This window comes from Cladophialophora psammophila (assembly GCF_000585535.1).
Source record: "Cladophialophora psammophila CBS 110553 chromosome Unknown aczJe-supercont1.2, whole genome shotgun sequence".
NCBI classification, from domain to species: Eukaryota; Fungi; Ascomycota; class Eurotiomycetes; order Chaetothyriales; family Herpotrichiellaceae; genus Cladophialophora; species Cladophialophora psammophila.
In genome coordinates, this window is record NW_006912923.1 from 2,127,234 (window position 1) to 2,140,519 (window position 13,286).

The 13,286-nt window shown below is 50.1% G+C and overlaps 7 protein-coding genes across 7 annotated transcripts; 4 read left to right on the forward strand and 3 right to left on the reverse strand.

Annotated features, from left to right (window-relative positions):
* Nucleotides 1-1,284: 1,284 nt before the first annotated feature.
* Nucleotides 1,285-3,299, forward strand: A1O5_02123 (uncharacterized protein; the record flags this gene model as incomplete). The annotated part of the gene is made up of 6 exons (XM_007742739.1): nucleotides 1,285-1,629; nucleotides 1,673-2,177; nucleotides 2,230-2,386; nucleotides 2,480-2,646; nucleotides 2,694-3,174; nucleotides 3,224-3,299. 6 exons carry the CDS (start codon nucleotides 1,285-1,287, stop codon nucleotides 3,297-3,299), a joined length of 1,731 nt encoding a protein of 576 aa, XP_007740929.1.
* Nucleotides 3,300-3,914: 615 nt separating this feature from the next.
* On the forward strand, nucleotides 3,915-4,328 carry A1O5_02124 (uncharacterized protein; the record flags this gene model as incomplete). Its single annotated transcript, XM_007742740.1, has 1 exon — nucleotides 3,915-4,328. The coding sequence occupies one exon, from the start codon at nucleotides 3,915-3,917 to the stop codon at nucleotides 4,326-4,328; it is 414 nt and encodes a 137-aa protein (XP_007740930.1).
* An 867-nt stretch (nucleotides 4,329-5,195) lies between these two features.
* On the reverse strand, nucleotides 5,196-6,110 carry A1O5_02125 (uncharacterized protein; the record flags this gene model as incomplete). The annotated part of the gene is made up of 1 exon (XM_007742741.1): nucleotides 5,196-6,110. The coding sequence occupies one exon, from the start codon at nucleotides 6,108-6,110 to the stop codon at nucleotides 5,196-5,198; it is 915 nt and encodes a 304-aa protein (XP_007740931.1).
* A 474-nt stretch (nucleotides 6,111-6,584) lies between these two features.
* A1O5_02126 (homogentisate 1,2-dioxygenase) lies at nucleotides 6,585-7,643 on the reverse strand (the record flags this gene model as incomplete). The annotated part of the gene is made up of 1 exon (XM_007742742.1): nucleotides 6,585-7,643. One exon carries the CDS (start codon nucleotides 7,641-7,643, stop codon nucleotides 6,585-6,587), a length of 1,059 nt encoding a protein of 352 aa, XP_007740932.1.
* Nucleotides 7,644-8,511: 868 nt separating this feature from the next.
* A1O5_02127 (uncharacterized protein) lies at nucleotides 8,512-9,244 on the forward strand (the record flags this gene model as incomplete). Its single annotated transcript, XM_007742743.1, has 2 exons — nucleotides 8,512-8,677; nucleotides 8,775-9,244. 2 exons carry the CDS (start codon nucleotides 8,512-8,514, stop codon nucleotides 9,242-9,244), a joined length of 636 nt encoding a protein of 211 aa, XP_007740933.1.
* A 427-nt stretch (nucleotides 9,245-9,671) lies between these two features.
* On the forward strand, nucleotides 9,672-11,701 carry A1O5_02128 (uncharacterized protein; the record flags this gene model as incomplete). Its single annotated transcript, XM_007742744.1, has 6 exons — nucleotides 9,672-9,894; nucleotides 9,954-10,254; nucleotides 10,311-10,454; nucleotides 10,511-10,657; nucleotides 10,709-11,106; nucleotides 11,169-11,701. 6 exons carry the CDS (start codon nucleotides 9,672-9,674, stop codon nucleotides 11,699-11,701), a joined length of 1,746 nt encoding a protein of 581 aa, XP_007740934.1.
* A 260-nt stretch (nucleotides 11,702-11,961) lies between these two features.
* On the reverse strand, nucleotides 11,962-12,598 carry A1O5_02129 (uncharacterized protein; the record flags this gene model as incomplete). The annotated part of the gene is made up of 2 exons (XM_007742745.1): nucleotides 11,962-12,269; nucleotides 12,493-12,598. 2 exons carry the CDS (start codon nucleotides 12,596-12,598, stop codon nucleotides 11,962-11,964), a joined length of 414 nt encoding a protein of 137 aa, XP_007740935.1.
* Nucleotides 12,599-13,286: the final 688 nt, after the last annotated feature.

Genomic DNA, 13,286 nt, shown 5'->3' on the forward strand with positions numbered 1-13,286 from the left:
GGGTAATTGTGATATATCGAGCTGAACCGTGAGCGGTTGCGGACGGCGGCGCAGCGTTGTCTGGGACTGAGCAAATCCAACAAATCCAACAAGCCTGACAGAGTCGACTATGGAAGGATTAGTTGGAGAAGGAGAAAGAAGAGAAACAGACAGCCCTGGAGTCTGGCAGCAAGAAACTATGGTTGTCTTCAAGCCCAGAAGATCTCAATTACAAAGCCATGGCTAACTTGGAACCCAGATACTGGCAACGCTAATATCGACCTGGGGAAAAGGATCATCAAAATGCACGGTATGGGAGGTGATCCCAGGAATATTCGCAAGGGAATTAGAAGGGAACGACTGAAACTTTTGCCAAAGATTAAGATGAGTGAGGCTGAGATAGCTCCTTCGAGAACTGATGAGAACTCATGCTGATGTTTCAGACGACTGTGTGGACTGACTCGGCGCTCCGAATGGGCTGGGACTGGACGCGCATTTTCCAATGGCCCTTATCTCTCTCTCGTGCTTCTAGAGGCAGTTCATATCTGTTCTGCTCCATCCTGCTCCTGTCAGCTCAACGCCTATTTGCTCGCCCACATTCACCTGCACTGGGTCTCATGTCTCTCAGCCTGAGCTCGAAACGTATGTACTCTCAAATCGATGGTATCTTATCGTGGGGTATTCCAGGGTAAATCAACATCCAGCTTCCCTTCCTTCAGGACGACGGTGACGCAAATATGCCTTTGTTCCTAAATACTCGTACGAAGGGACTTAAATTAGACCGCTCTGGTGGCTCGACAGTGTTGTGCGAGCTTTGTCCTCGTATAGTGTCGCGCTGCACAGGGTTCATGACTCCACGAAAGGGCTGTATCCTGCATCCTGATGCGAGCGAAACCGATCAACACTGTACCGGGGTCTACGTTTCGGCTGGCGGAAGTTGGGTGAGCCCAAGTACGCCGTGCGACCATCCACGGTGGCATGAGCATACGCTTACTCGCGGACGGTTCTTCTCCACAATTATCCTCGATGAAATGATCAAGTCAAGTGCCCGCGTTCTGCTCCTCTCCCAGATTCCATCGTGATAAAGAGCCCGAGTTGCGAAGACCCCACATGGTTAGCCAAATGAAACGGTTACATCGCTTAATACTGGCGCCTGGTTCACCACCATGGCTTCACAGCATCATCGCAATATAAGTGTCGCCTTATCTTTCCCTTCTTCGTCATTTCCAGCGATATTGTCTTGACGAAGCCAAGCTCGGACAAGCTTGGACAAGCTCGAAAGCCAAGTCGAAAAGCCAAGCAATCATGGCGGAGAAGGGTGTCTTCGATAGATCCGACAACGAGAAATCAACGTCATCACCACCGGCCGCTCGGTCGTATTTTCCCCCTAGTCAACGCCAAGTCCATGACTCCAATGTGACTTTCGAGGAATACTACTACTATGCGCAGCGTACCCGTGAAGAACAACGACAGCTACAATCTCCGCAATGGCAATGGCGCACCGTCTTTTCTTCACGAAAGAAAACTGCAGATCCTGCAGAAGAGGAGCGTGAATCTAAGCCACACGCTGGTGGAGTCGTTACCGAAGAAGAATGGTCAAACGCGAGTCGAGCATTCCGTACGGCTTCATGGGGAGCAGTATTCTACCTGGTGAGCAGCTTCTGAAGAGACAGGTTGAGAGCTAATGGTCTAGATCACCACCGATATCCTTGGCCCGTTTGCTGTTCCGTTCGCCATCGGTACCCTAGGTTTCGGCCCAGGCTGTGGCATCTTCACAGCCTTCGGAATCGTCAGCGTATACAGTGGGTATCTGATCTGGAGGATCTTCATGGGAGTCGACTCGCACGAGTTTCCAGCGCGCAACTATGGTGATCTAGCGTTCCGAGCATGGGGAACAATCGCTCGCCATGTCGTTAACGTCCTCCAGGCAATCGCCCTCCTCCTGCTTCTGGGTCAAGTCACAATCCTGTTTGGTCAAAACATTTCCGAGATGTCCAAATACCGCATCTGCTACATTGTCTGCCCCTTGATATTCGTCATCATCGGATTTTTCTTGACTCAGATCCGTACCTTGAGGAACTACGGGTGGATTGCCAACTTCGGATTCTGGCTCAACATTCTTGCAATCTTTGTCTCAATGGGAGCTACAGCGCACAATCCGCCCAATTTTGCAATTGCGACCTTGGGATCAGTCGGAAGTAAGACGTGACGTGCTGGGTCAAATTTGAAAACAAGGACTGACATGATCAGGTACAATTGACCCCACGACCATCACCCCTGTAAACGGTGTCTATCCTCCTACAGTGCACTATGGATCTCTTCCTACATCGAATCTCCTCGGAGCTGTCAATGGCATGCTCTCAGGAGTATTGGCATATGCGGGTCTTCAGCTCTTTGTCGAGTTCATGTGAGTATTCCCCAAACCACGTGTACTGAGTTGCCCAGGATTCCAAGATCCTCGTTTTCCCGATACATGTGCCAAAGGCTAACAACAAAGCAGGGCAGAAATGAAAAGACCTCACGATTTCCTCAAAGGCATGTTTGTCGCTCAAGCTGTTATCTACGTGGCTTATGTCGTCTACGGTTGTTTCATCTATTACTATCAAGGACAGTACACTTTCAATCCCGCATACCTCGGGGTTTCCAATTATGGATGGCAGACAGTTGGTTCGTCCACCTTCCGCCCTTCTGCAGGCTTCGCTAATTCCTGACAGGCAATACACTCACCCTCATAAGTGGTCTAATCGCCGCAGGTCTATATGGAAACATCGGCATCAAAGTCTTTTACAACAACGTCCTAGTCGACATCTTCAGAGCTCCATTGATGACCACTAAACGAGGAAAGTTCTTTTACGCTGCAATTGTCCCGATCTGGTGGTCGATCGCATTCATCATCGCAGCCGCGATTCCAGCATACGTCTACTTCGTCGGCGTCATGTCCGCGTCCTGCCTGCTGAATCTATCATACACAATTCCGCCGTGGATCGCGCTTGGTTACGATATCAAGAAGCACACCCTGGGTACATTTGATCCTGCGATAGGTCGAACTTCTCGAGGTATGACTGGCGTGAATCGGTACATTCGCGGATTCTGGTCTGGAGGTATTCTTCAAATCTCAATCAACGTCTGGCATGTGTTGTATTTCCTGGCCTCCCTCGGAATGTGCGGACTGGGAATGTGGGCTTCTATCCAAGGGTAAGTTTCTCTCCCACGTCTGGTTTTGAATTGATCTGACGTCCTGCAGCATGATCGATGCGTTCAAGATTCCAGAAGTCAACTCATTCACTTGCACATCCCCGTTGAACATTAATGGAGGCTAAGGGTGTTGTCGCGCTGCTGTCAAATAACGTTACGGTTATGTTGGATAAGCTCGTGGGCCACAACAATGAACCAGAAGAGCCAGTAACAGAGATCGGGTTAATCTCCACCAGGGTTCCCCGGGTCGGCAGTGTCTGCGGCACATCAACCCCCACGACTAGTGAGACAAAAGGTGATCATTCATCCGTCTCACTTGTCTCAATTGTCTCAATCGGGGGGTGAGGTGCCAGGCATTTAGCGGGTCGAAAGCTCGGACTGCTTGTCAGGACCTCCTGTGTCATTGTCATTTCTCGTGCCGATCGAACAGATGTTAAACGTGTCATAGTCTATCAACTGCCAAAACGTTAGTCTTACGTCCTGTGAAAAGTATATGCAATCCCTGTCCCTCAGAAGCGCTGTGCCCAATCTGTCAGCAGGTACTGACACCTCCGTCTTGCTCCCGGTACTGGAGCGGCAAAGCATATGAAGTTGACTGCCCAGAATATAGAATGTCAATCATCACGAAAACCTATGACAGACTTTCCACACCAGAGGGCCCCCTTTTTTTTTGGAATTCCTGCTGTTGATACTGAGATCTTGAAGCCCCTTGCGCATTAGATTTGCTATGACCTTGTCCGATGTCGCACACAGAGGAAGCCACAATCCGGGCGACGGCTGCACAATTCTTCAACGCCATCGAAGCCGGCGACATCGCGGCGATGAAAAGCCTGCTCACCCTCGACGCCGAGATTTGGCACAACACGGACGAACTCGTCACTTCCCCGGACCACACGGCCAGGGTTCTCGCCGGCATGGTCGAGCGCATCACCAATCTCAAGTACTCGGATCGTCGTCTCGATGTCTTCCCGGGAGGTTTCGTCCAGCAGCATGTTTTGGAGGGGAATAGGATTCACGACGGCGAAAAGGTGCGATTGCCGGCAGCCATCATCGCTCGGGTGGAGAATGGCAAGATCAGGAGGATAGACGAGTATTTCGATACTGTCCACCAGGCGACGTTCCGCAAATTTGTAGGAGTTCCGCTGAGGTTATGAAATTTTATATTTATATTTTTATTTTTTTCCGGGCTGGGAAAATGCATTGGGGCAGTGGGTGGCTTGGTCTGCAAACGTATTTCGAACCTGGCCTTAAGGCGGAATCCGGAAATAGAGGCTTCTACAAATCCTCGGCTAAAAGCTTTTCGTGCATAACAGCGTGAATACATTGTCTTCACATAAAATTAGGAGAGTAGATAGAGTGTATCTGAATCTCGACAGCTGGCATTGAAGGCGCGGCTATAAAATTGTACAATATACACGAATTCAGACGCTGGCCCACACACCGAAGCACTTCTCGTTCGATGCCTCATCCTGACAGGTCTCGGGGTCTTCTTGACCTTGAAATGCGTACCACAGCGTGTGCAAGCTTGGCTGCGCAGGTTGGGGGTTAGAGACAGGGACATCCCCACGAAAGTCGGGCCATCTTTGGAAAAAGTCCGAGTTCATCGTCCAGCATCGTATGTCTTGCATGCTGGCCAGGAAGCGGGGTGACAGATGGCACAATCCTGTCTGGAAATTCAAATTGAATGCTTCTTTGAAGTCGTACGGCCAGAGAAATCGGAACATTGTGTGCGTGGCGTGCAAAAAGACGTCGGTGTAGTAGTCATGGCAGATAGAGAGTCTCTCGCGGAAGCCTGGCCTAGACAGAAGTAAGCGAGAGGTTATCATAGGCGGAATCCGTGGCCTGTGCCTACCAGACGTAGCAGTCGGCAATTACTGAGTGAGGAAATGCGAGTTGTGAAGGCCTCCGTGAAATTCTCAGTTAGCAACGAGTTGGCACCGATAATCCTATGGGGGAGTCAAACCTTGATTTTATGAATGGCGGCAGGATTTTTGATGAACTTGTTCCGGGAGTCTGCTGCATCATCTAGGCTTGTAAGTAATGCCAGCACGACCCTTCAAATGAGGGCTACTCACATCCTGTTTGATCGTTTGACTTGCTATCGTCAAAATTGCCAAGCGTTCAATATTGTTGTAGTTTGGTGCAAAGTACTTCTCGTCCAATTCGCGCAGACAGCTCCATCGCGCGTCCACCATGACCGCTTGAGAGAATTGTGTCCAACCCTGCGAGACTGCGGTGATGATAATATGCATGTCGAGCTCAGTGTCGCCTAGGGTCGAAGCTGACTTTGTGTGGGAAATCAGCTGTTCAATGTATCTCCAGATCTTGCTGTGACGGCCATCAAGGGCTGATTGTGAGGAGGGCAGAGGGCTGCTCTCGACGGCGCCTGCCATGGCACCTAGCATCGGGGGAGGCCAGGTCACAGCATCACCTTCTACATTAGGGGCTGAGAGCTCTGCGAGGAATGCGTCCAGAGCGTCGTTCTTTTCTGCTGAGAGGAAACAGGTGGAATCTGGCCCAGGCTCCGAGGATGCTGCCTCCAACAGCGACGGATCGACCGCTGAGAAAGTCGCGGGGTTTGGCGAGGAACCAAGAGCGTCCGCATCGCTCTTGTCACTTGGAACATCTTCAGGCTGGCCTAGATCAGCCAAGTCGGCCTCGATCAAGCCCTTGATTTGAAGCAGTCTTTTCCTGTGTCGCAGCATTCTCTCCTCGTTGAGGTCCCGCTGCGTCATGAGGCTCGAGACCAGGCTGCTTGCCTTGTCTTGTTGAAGCAATTGGACATTCTCCTGCAATCGCTGTAGATGCTCTCGGTCTCTCTTGCGCTTTCTTTGCTGGTTCATTCGATCCATCTGACGCTTCTTCGCCCGCCGACAATCAGCAGAGAGCTGTGGCTTTAGCACCGACGCCATTGGTGACTGCTCCTGACTTGGCATGATTGCTGTGAGTCTCTTATTCAAGATATGTCGGTGTTACAGCCTGGCGCTTGGTGGAGTAGCTATAATATGGCAACGAGAAGTAGTCATACCGCTAGACCCTGCATTGTTGCCTCGTTCTTCCCTCGTATTCTTGGAGCGGGGTCGGCGCTGCTAGCCCCACAGACCATTCAGAGCATGGGTTGTTGCCTCGGAAGAGAGGCTCGAGTTTTAAAGTACTGGGTACGCGTGATAGTTTGTCAGTCCTGTTTAGACCAGAACCATATTGTTCTTTGTCTTTGAGAGCAACCTAATCCAAGATCCGATGTTTGGCGTCTATTGGCAAGAGTAGGTGCGTCTTGCGCTTAGGCATATTGTGGGTGAGAGTCAGCCGTCACTTCAACTTGCACCAGCTTTGGAGCTTGACATTTGTGAAATTGCCTATTTGAAGTACAGCACTCATATTCACCTTTGTAACCGAGATACAAGTCACTTTCACAGTCTGGGCTTAGCATTTGCTTCCCTGGTCTTCAAAACATCCTTCCACTCGACGGCCCAGTCGGAAACCCACAAGGGACACTCGGTCTCGAGTAAGAAGATGGTGAAGCCTTCGGTTTGAACCTTTTTGGGTGTCGTTTCCTGTTCCTCAGCGGCTCGATGGGCGTCGCTGTTCGCACCGTGGCATGCCATCCCCGAATTCAACGCTGCACCGTAAGGTTGAAACTCAAGGCCTTGGTTCCACGGACAGTCGGGATCCTGTCTGGTTATGATTGCCCCAGAGAACTCAGCCATGGTATTTCGGTGATAGTAGGGCAACCAGTAAGTGTCTTCCATCACGTTCCAACGTGGAGGGATGATGGCGAAATCTACCACCGCGGTCCCAGGCTCACGGTAAGAGGGTGCGGTCAGAACCGTGAATAGACTGGGATCGGCGTGGTCGTACAGGGTGTTCCCGAGCACGCAGAAACGTGCAAGGTCGTATTTGAATGGGTAAAACGTCCCGTTCCAAGCGGCGACGTCGAAAGGAGTATGATCCTGGGTGCAGCTAAACAAGTTTCCGCCTAATCGTGAAATAATGGTCCAGCTTCTGTCGTTTCCCAGAGCTCGCCCAGCTTGAAGCTTTCCATCAAATGCCGCGACTGGAACTTGAAAGTCACGGATGTTCGCTAATGAGCATGATCCGATGGGTCCCAACTCAGGCAGGCGAAAGTGTCCTTGGAACAGCTCACAGATGAATCCCCGCGAAGGGCCGTAAGGCAGAGTGACTCGGTGACGGACTCCTCGGGGAATCATTGCAATTTCGTTCTGTCGTACCAAAAGGTTTCCCATTTCGGTCTGGACGTCGATTGTTCCCGATTGCGGAATGATGAGCATATCACCGTCAAGCGAGGAGAAAGCGTGTGCAGTCTTCATATCCTCTGTGATTGCGTAAATATAAATCGCCAGCCCCGTTTTGGTGGCTGCGTCTCCAGAGTATGCCAGCAGGGCAGTCTTTGTCCAGTCCGCCCCTCGTTCCACGGGAAAAGACATCCACCGCAGAGGATTGGGTGTCATGTGCGCCTTTGGTATCTCCGTTTTGGGGCCATACGGTTTGAATTTGCTATGTATCATGGACGAATTTGCTCGATAAAGCCACGTCTGCAAGCAATGGCTACGAGGTGAGGTAAACGAACTTCCAGAGATACGCTCGGTGACAAGCCCGAAAGGCGGCTTCTGGGGATTGTTGCATGCTACTGGGCTTGCACCAGGAAATGCTTCCGATCTAGGATGGCGATTGGGGTTAACATATACAAGAAGAATCAATAACTGAACGTCGAGAAATAGGCAATGAACACTCACTGCTGATGATTGCCAAATCCTTCAAGGTATTGGTATCTATCCTGGACGGCGAAATTTGTTATAGGCATTTCGACTTCCGTGAAAGATGTGGAAACTTATGATCTCAAAGAAAAGTCCCTGTTCACTGAGAAGATCTTTTCTCAGGCTTGCACACACTGGAGGGCAGGTCTGCCTCAGTTCTTGACTTAACCTTTCAACTTCCTGCAGTTCATAGAACTGTATCTACACTGTGCGGACCAGCCGACATCCAGAGGCGAGTCATGAGGGGCGTGTTGGTAACTTCAACCCCCACGTTTTCCCTTCGGCTGCTGCTCTTGGGGACTCTTGACCGACAGTGTCATGAGGCACTGACACGCAATACTTTGGAACGTCTTTCGGGCACACCCCTCCTCGCAGAATGTATCGGATGTTTTCATCTGGTTGTGGTCATCGCTAACTTATCATATGGCCCATGAACAACTTGTCAATGCATTTGGAAGATCCTCAATAGATAAAGATTAATCTTTCCGGACCTTTTTAGTTGTCAAAAAGCACTTGAGAGGTCTATTGTTTCGTCATGGCGCACACCCCAGCCTGCACTCAGATGATCATTTTCAGGCACAAGCCTGGTATTAATATTAAAGATCCTGGCTCGAAAGACGGCAAGACCTGGTTTGGGGTCGTCAGTTGGCTCAAGTCCAGTCCAGCTGTGAGGCGACTCTATTGGGGCCTGCATTTAGAGAACGAGAATACAGTATATCTTCATATTGGTACGTTCATGCCATGCTACAGAACTGTCACACCGTTCATATCAAATCTTCTCGACGGACAAGCCCTTGTAGCAACTACTGATGACTTGGTAATTAGTTAGAGAAGGGCTCTATCAACATTACGACTTTTTGGCCTCGCCAGACTATGCAGAGCTAAAACAACGCCTGCAAAACATGATGCAAGGTGATTTGATAGTTCGACATGCCGATCTTATTGAATATACACAGCCTTGCGAATCGATCGGGAGAGGGGCACCGTTTACCGGGACAGCAATCTACAAAGTGACCGACAAGGCTTGGGACTACGCCTGGAACCTCTGGTCAACCATTGTTCCTAGAGTCAAAGGGTGCAAAGGCGTGGCTGGGGGTTACATTGTTGAGCCCGTGGATGGACATCAAAGGTGCTTTATAGCACTTGTTGGATGGGAGACTACTGAAGCACACCACGCCTATCATGAGACCCGCCACTGGAAGAATCGAGCAGCCATATTGACGGAAGGACAGAAGGGCTTCAGTGAATACGGCCATATTGTCTTTGAAAGCGAGGCTCATAAACCGCGTCTGTAGCATGAATATAGGATGGGTCCCATGGTGAACTTTGTGCTTGGATGGAAACGAATCATGGATGCCCTCGGGGAAGTTGGTACGGGATGCAAAATATCTAGTGATTGGTGGCGCAACTTTCGGTCAACCACTTCCCGGACGATTCTGTTCCCACTGACCATATCCCTTATTTCCGGTGTAGAGAGTGAGTGTAGGGCTCGGAACTGTACCAGACCGCTATGACTCGCACGGCATCGGTCACGGTTGCAGAGGTGCCGCTATGGATACACTTTGCACCAGATTCGGAAGCAGGGACTCCACGGCCTAGCTATAAGGCCAGAAGATCTCGTGCATTTCGTCCAAGACGCGCCGCTCAATTCATTGCCAGTTGTACTGCTTCGTCCGCTTTCGTTTACTTGGAAGAATGACATCAAAATCCGGAGCCGAGAGAATGACTTCTAAAGAAGAGACTCCTGCTTACGTTCACGATGACTACACCGGCAGCTCAGAACTGGACGCTAAAGAGACCCAGACCCAGGAAAACGAGAAGCATGACATTGGGGACTTGGACGTCACGAACCGCAAAGCGTTCAAGAGCGATGAATCCGACGGCAAGGTCCAATGGACACCACGGACTGTTCTTGCTTTTATATCTCTTGCTGGGCTTAATGCAGGTAAGCTCTTTCTGTGCTCCACAATGAGGCGCTCAAAAACGGCTTACAAATTTTCGCAGGCTCTCAGCTTGTGCTCTACTTTGTTGGGGGCTGTCTATCTTATATTGCTGCTGATCTTGAAGTCGGGCAAGAAGTCGCCTGGCTGCCGGTGGCAAACATCCTGGGTGTTGCAGCTGTGGCCCCCTTTACCGGATATCTTGAGGATCTCCTGGGCCGTCGAATTATCGCGATAGTCGGTGCCTCTCTGCTTTGCATTGGCTGCCTCATTTTGGGGACTGCTCACCACTTTGGGCAAGCTCTTTGTGGCCTATCTATTGCGGGTGCTGGAGCTGCGGTGGGTGAATTGACAGCACTTGCAGGGTGAGTTGTCAATAAGTGTTCTATGCTTAAAATCGCTGACGTTGCATTGTGAACAGAACTTCAGACATAGTCCCTGTCAAGCATCGCGGGCTCGCTGTTGCTGCTGTCACGGCCATAATCATTCCATTCTGTCCTTCTGTAATGTACGCCCAACTATTTGCTTCACACGATACTTGGAGATGGAGTGCATGGATACCTCTGTGAGCATCGCGAGCTTTCATCCTTGATCGACGCTCTATTGATCACATCTCAACAGCATCTACAACGGCATGGTAGTCATCGGTCTGTCGCTGACGTATTATCCAAAAACACATCCTCGTACGCAAGGAATGACAACCAGCAGCATTTTGAAGCGCGTCGATTATCTAGGTGGAGCTCTGTCCATTATTGGTGTGACATTGTTGTAAGTTGCCGCAATGTTGCGATGGCGATTTGTCTTCCTGACCCTTTACAGTCTTGTCGCTTTACAATCAGGTGGCTTTACACACCCATGGAAAAGTGCTTACGTCTTGTGCACGCTCCTGATTGGCATAGCTCTAATTGTTGCCTTTGTCCTTTGGGAATGGAAGGGAGCCAAGTATCCAATGGTGCCGCGAGAACTATTCGCTGGTCAGAGAGTTGTGGCATTGGCATACAGCATCGCCTTTATTGGAGGAATGAGCTTTTACTCGCTGCTCAACTTCTATCCTCTACTTTATTCTACTATATACAACCCGGCGCCCATTAAGGTGGGTGTGAAGGCTCTGGGAGTGTCATTGTGTACCACTTTTGGCGCTATCGTGGGAAACTTACTGCTCTCGACCTCTCGAGGCCGAGCGCGAGAGATTCTTCTTGTTGCAAGCATCATAATGAGTAAGTATTGCTTGTGCCATTTGAAGATGGATTTTCCTGCATGATGCTGACGAAACCGAAAGCCGCTTTCGACGGTGCAATTGCGATCGCAACTCCATTCAATGCAAACACGACTGTCACCGTTGGATCTCTGGCCGGCATTGGAGTCGGTGGCATTCTTGTGCCCGCCGCGACAGTTGCCATGATTGTGGTTCCTGACTCGCTCCTGGCCACTGCTGTTTCACTCTCTTTGTCAGTTCGAACCGTCGGAGGTTCGATCGGGTACAGTGTCTATTACAATGTCTTTGCCAACAAGTTGAAAGCAAAGCTACCAACCTATGTTGCAGAATACGCCATTGAAGCTGGTCTGCCAAATAAAGAAGCAGAGATCTTTGTCATTACATTCTTGACAGCCCCAGCACAGGCTTCGAAGATTTCCGGAGTCACAGCAAAAGTGCTCGAGGCAGCAGCTCTGGGTTCACGGTGGGCCTATGCAGAATCTTTGCAGTATGTCTGGTACACCAGCATTGCGTTCGGCTCCGTGGCGATCATACTCTGCCTGTTCTTGCCATCAATCAAAAAATACGGAACGAATCGTATTGCGGCAGAGCTTTGACGGGGAAGGATTGTTCAAAGACATCGTCGCGGTAATCAAACCCAAGTCTAAAGCGTTGCTCATGATTGGGTCAAGTAGGAATAAAAATAGCGTAACAGAGATCCGAAGAGATACTGTTATTGCAAAATAGGCTCTGAAACAGACATCCATGTGAGATCTAGTTTTGATATAGATCGCACGTTTGTGACGTAGATTTGCAAACCTCTTCCAAGCACATATGCCCCTTACATCGCTTTCTCTCAAATCATCCTCTGCTCGGGTCAATCGCCAACATGGGCACTAACCTCAATCTCCACCTTCATATTCTCTAGTCCCAACTTGGGCACCTCCACGGCCGTCCAAATCGGTCGATGCTCCTTTCCACACCACTTTGCGATCTCTGTCTTGACCTTCTCAATAATTTCGTCATTGAGTGGTATATGGTAGCTATTCACCCTGAAGACTTGGCCCCAGCCCCTTTCCGCGCCGGCTTGCTTCAGGTTCATGTCGACGTTCTTGAAGGCCTGCTCGATTTGATCCAGTTGGGTGCTTGTTTCGGAGACGATTCCGGTGGCAGGGTCCCAGCCGCCTAGGATAGAAGGAAAAGAATGTTAGTAGGGAATCGATCCATAATTTCGTATCAAAATAGTAGGACTCCTGTTGAATCCTCGTCTTCCGGCAACAGCCTTGCTGAGAGGAATGCCGTTTAAATCCCCGCCTGCCGCCCCCTGTTGCCGCGATATTGAAATATCCAGATCTCCCCTGTGTGGGCACACGTAACGAAAACCCAGAGAAGTTTCAATGTGACATACCTTGTCCTGCGCATTCAACTCGGTTCCCCACGCGCACAGCCTGACTGTAAATGTCCGCCATCTTCTCGCCAAATCCAGGATAATTGTAATATTTCAGATGAGACATGATTGCGCACAGTCTCGCTGGTGGCATCAAATTTTATACTGATTTAAGATATGGAGAGCCGCCGATCTCGATTCCACCGGTCAAGTTTGAACCGTTCACTTCGGCTGACGAGAGAAGAACATGCTCACTACCTGCGACAAGGCTCGTCATCTATATATATATTCTATTCTTAAGAAAAGTTTCTGGGCGCTTACTAATGACGACTCTCGACGTCGATACTGATGTTGATTGTAAATCAAGTCCTTCGGAGACGACGACCCCATTTCTCCGTGTTACGCCAACCGGATCCGGAACAGCCGGCATGATACTACGGAGCATGGTCAAGTCGCAGGGCCATCACTGCCAGGGAGAGTCGACCCTCTGAACCAGCTTCTGAGAAGTTTACAGGCAGCAAACTCGAAGATAGCCTCGACGATTCCAATTACTAAGGCTGGATCCGTTAGGGCCTGAAAAGGGGCAGGCTAGCCTCGCATGGCCAGCACTGTCGGGAAAGCCCACTAATGCTCCAGACAACATGCCCGAGACTAGGTTGAAGAACATTCCAGGGTGGAGTATAGACCATCCGAGGGAGGATTTCGTCTCGCCTACGTCTTTGCATGTGCTGTAAAATTCTGGACCGTCTGCTGGACGACTATACCCGAACTAGCACAATTGCCAGAAGCGGCAATATTACCTTAGTAAGAATACC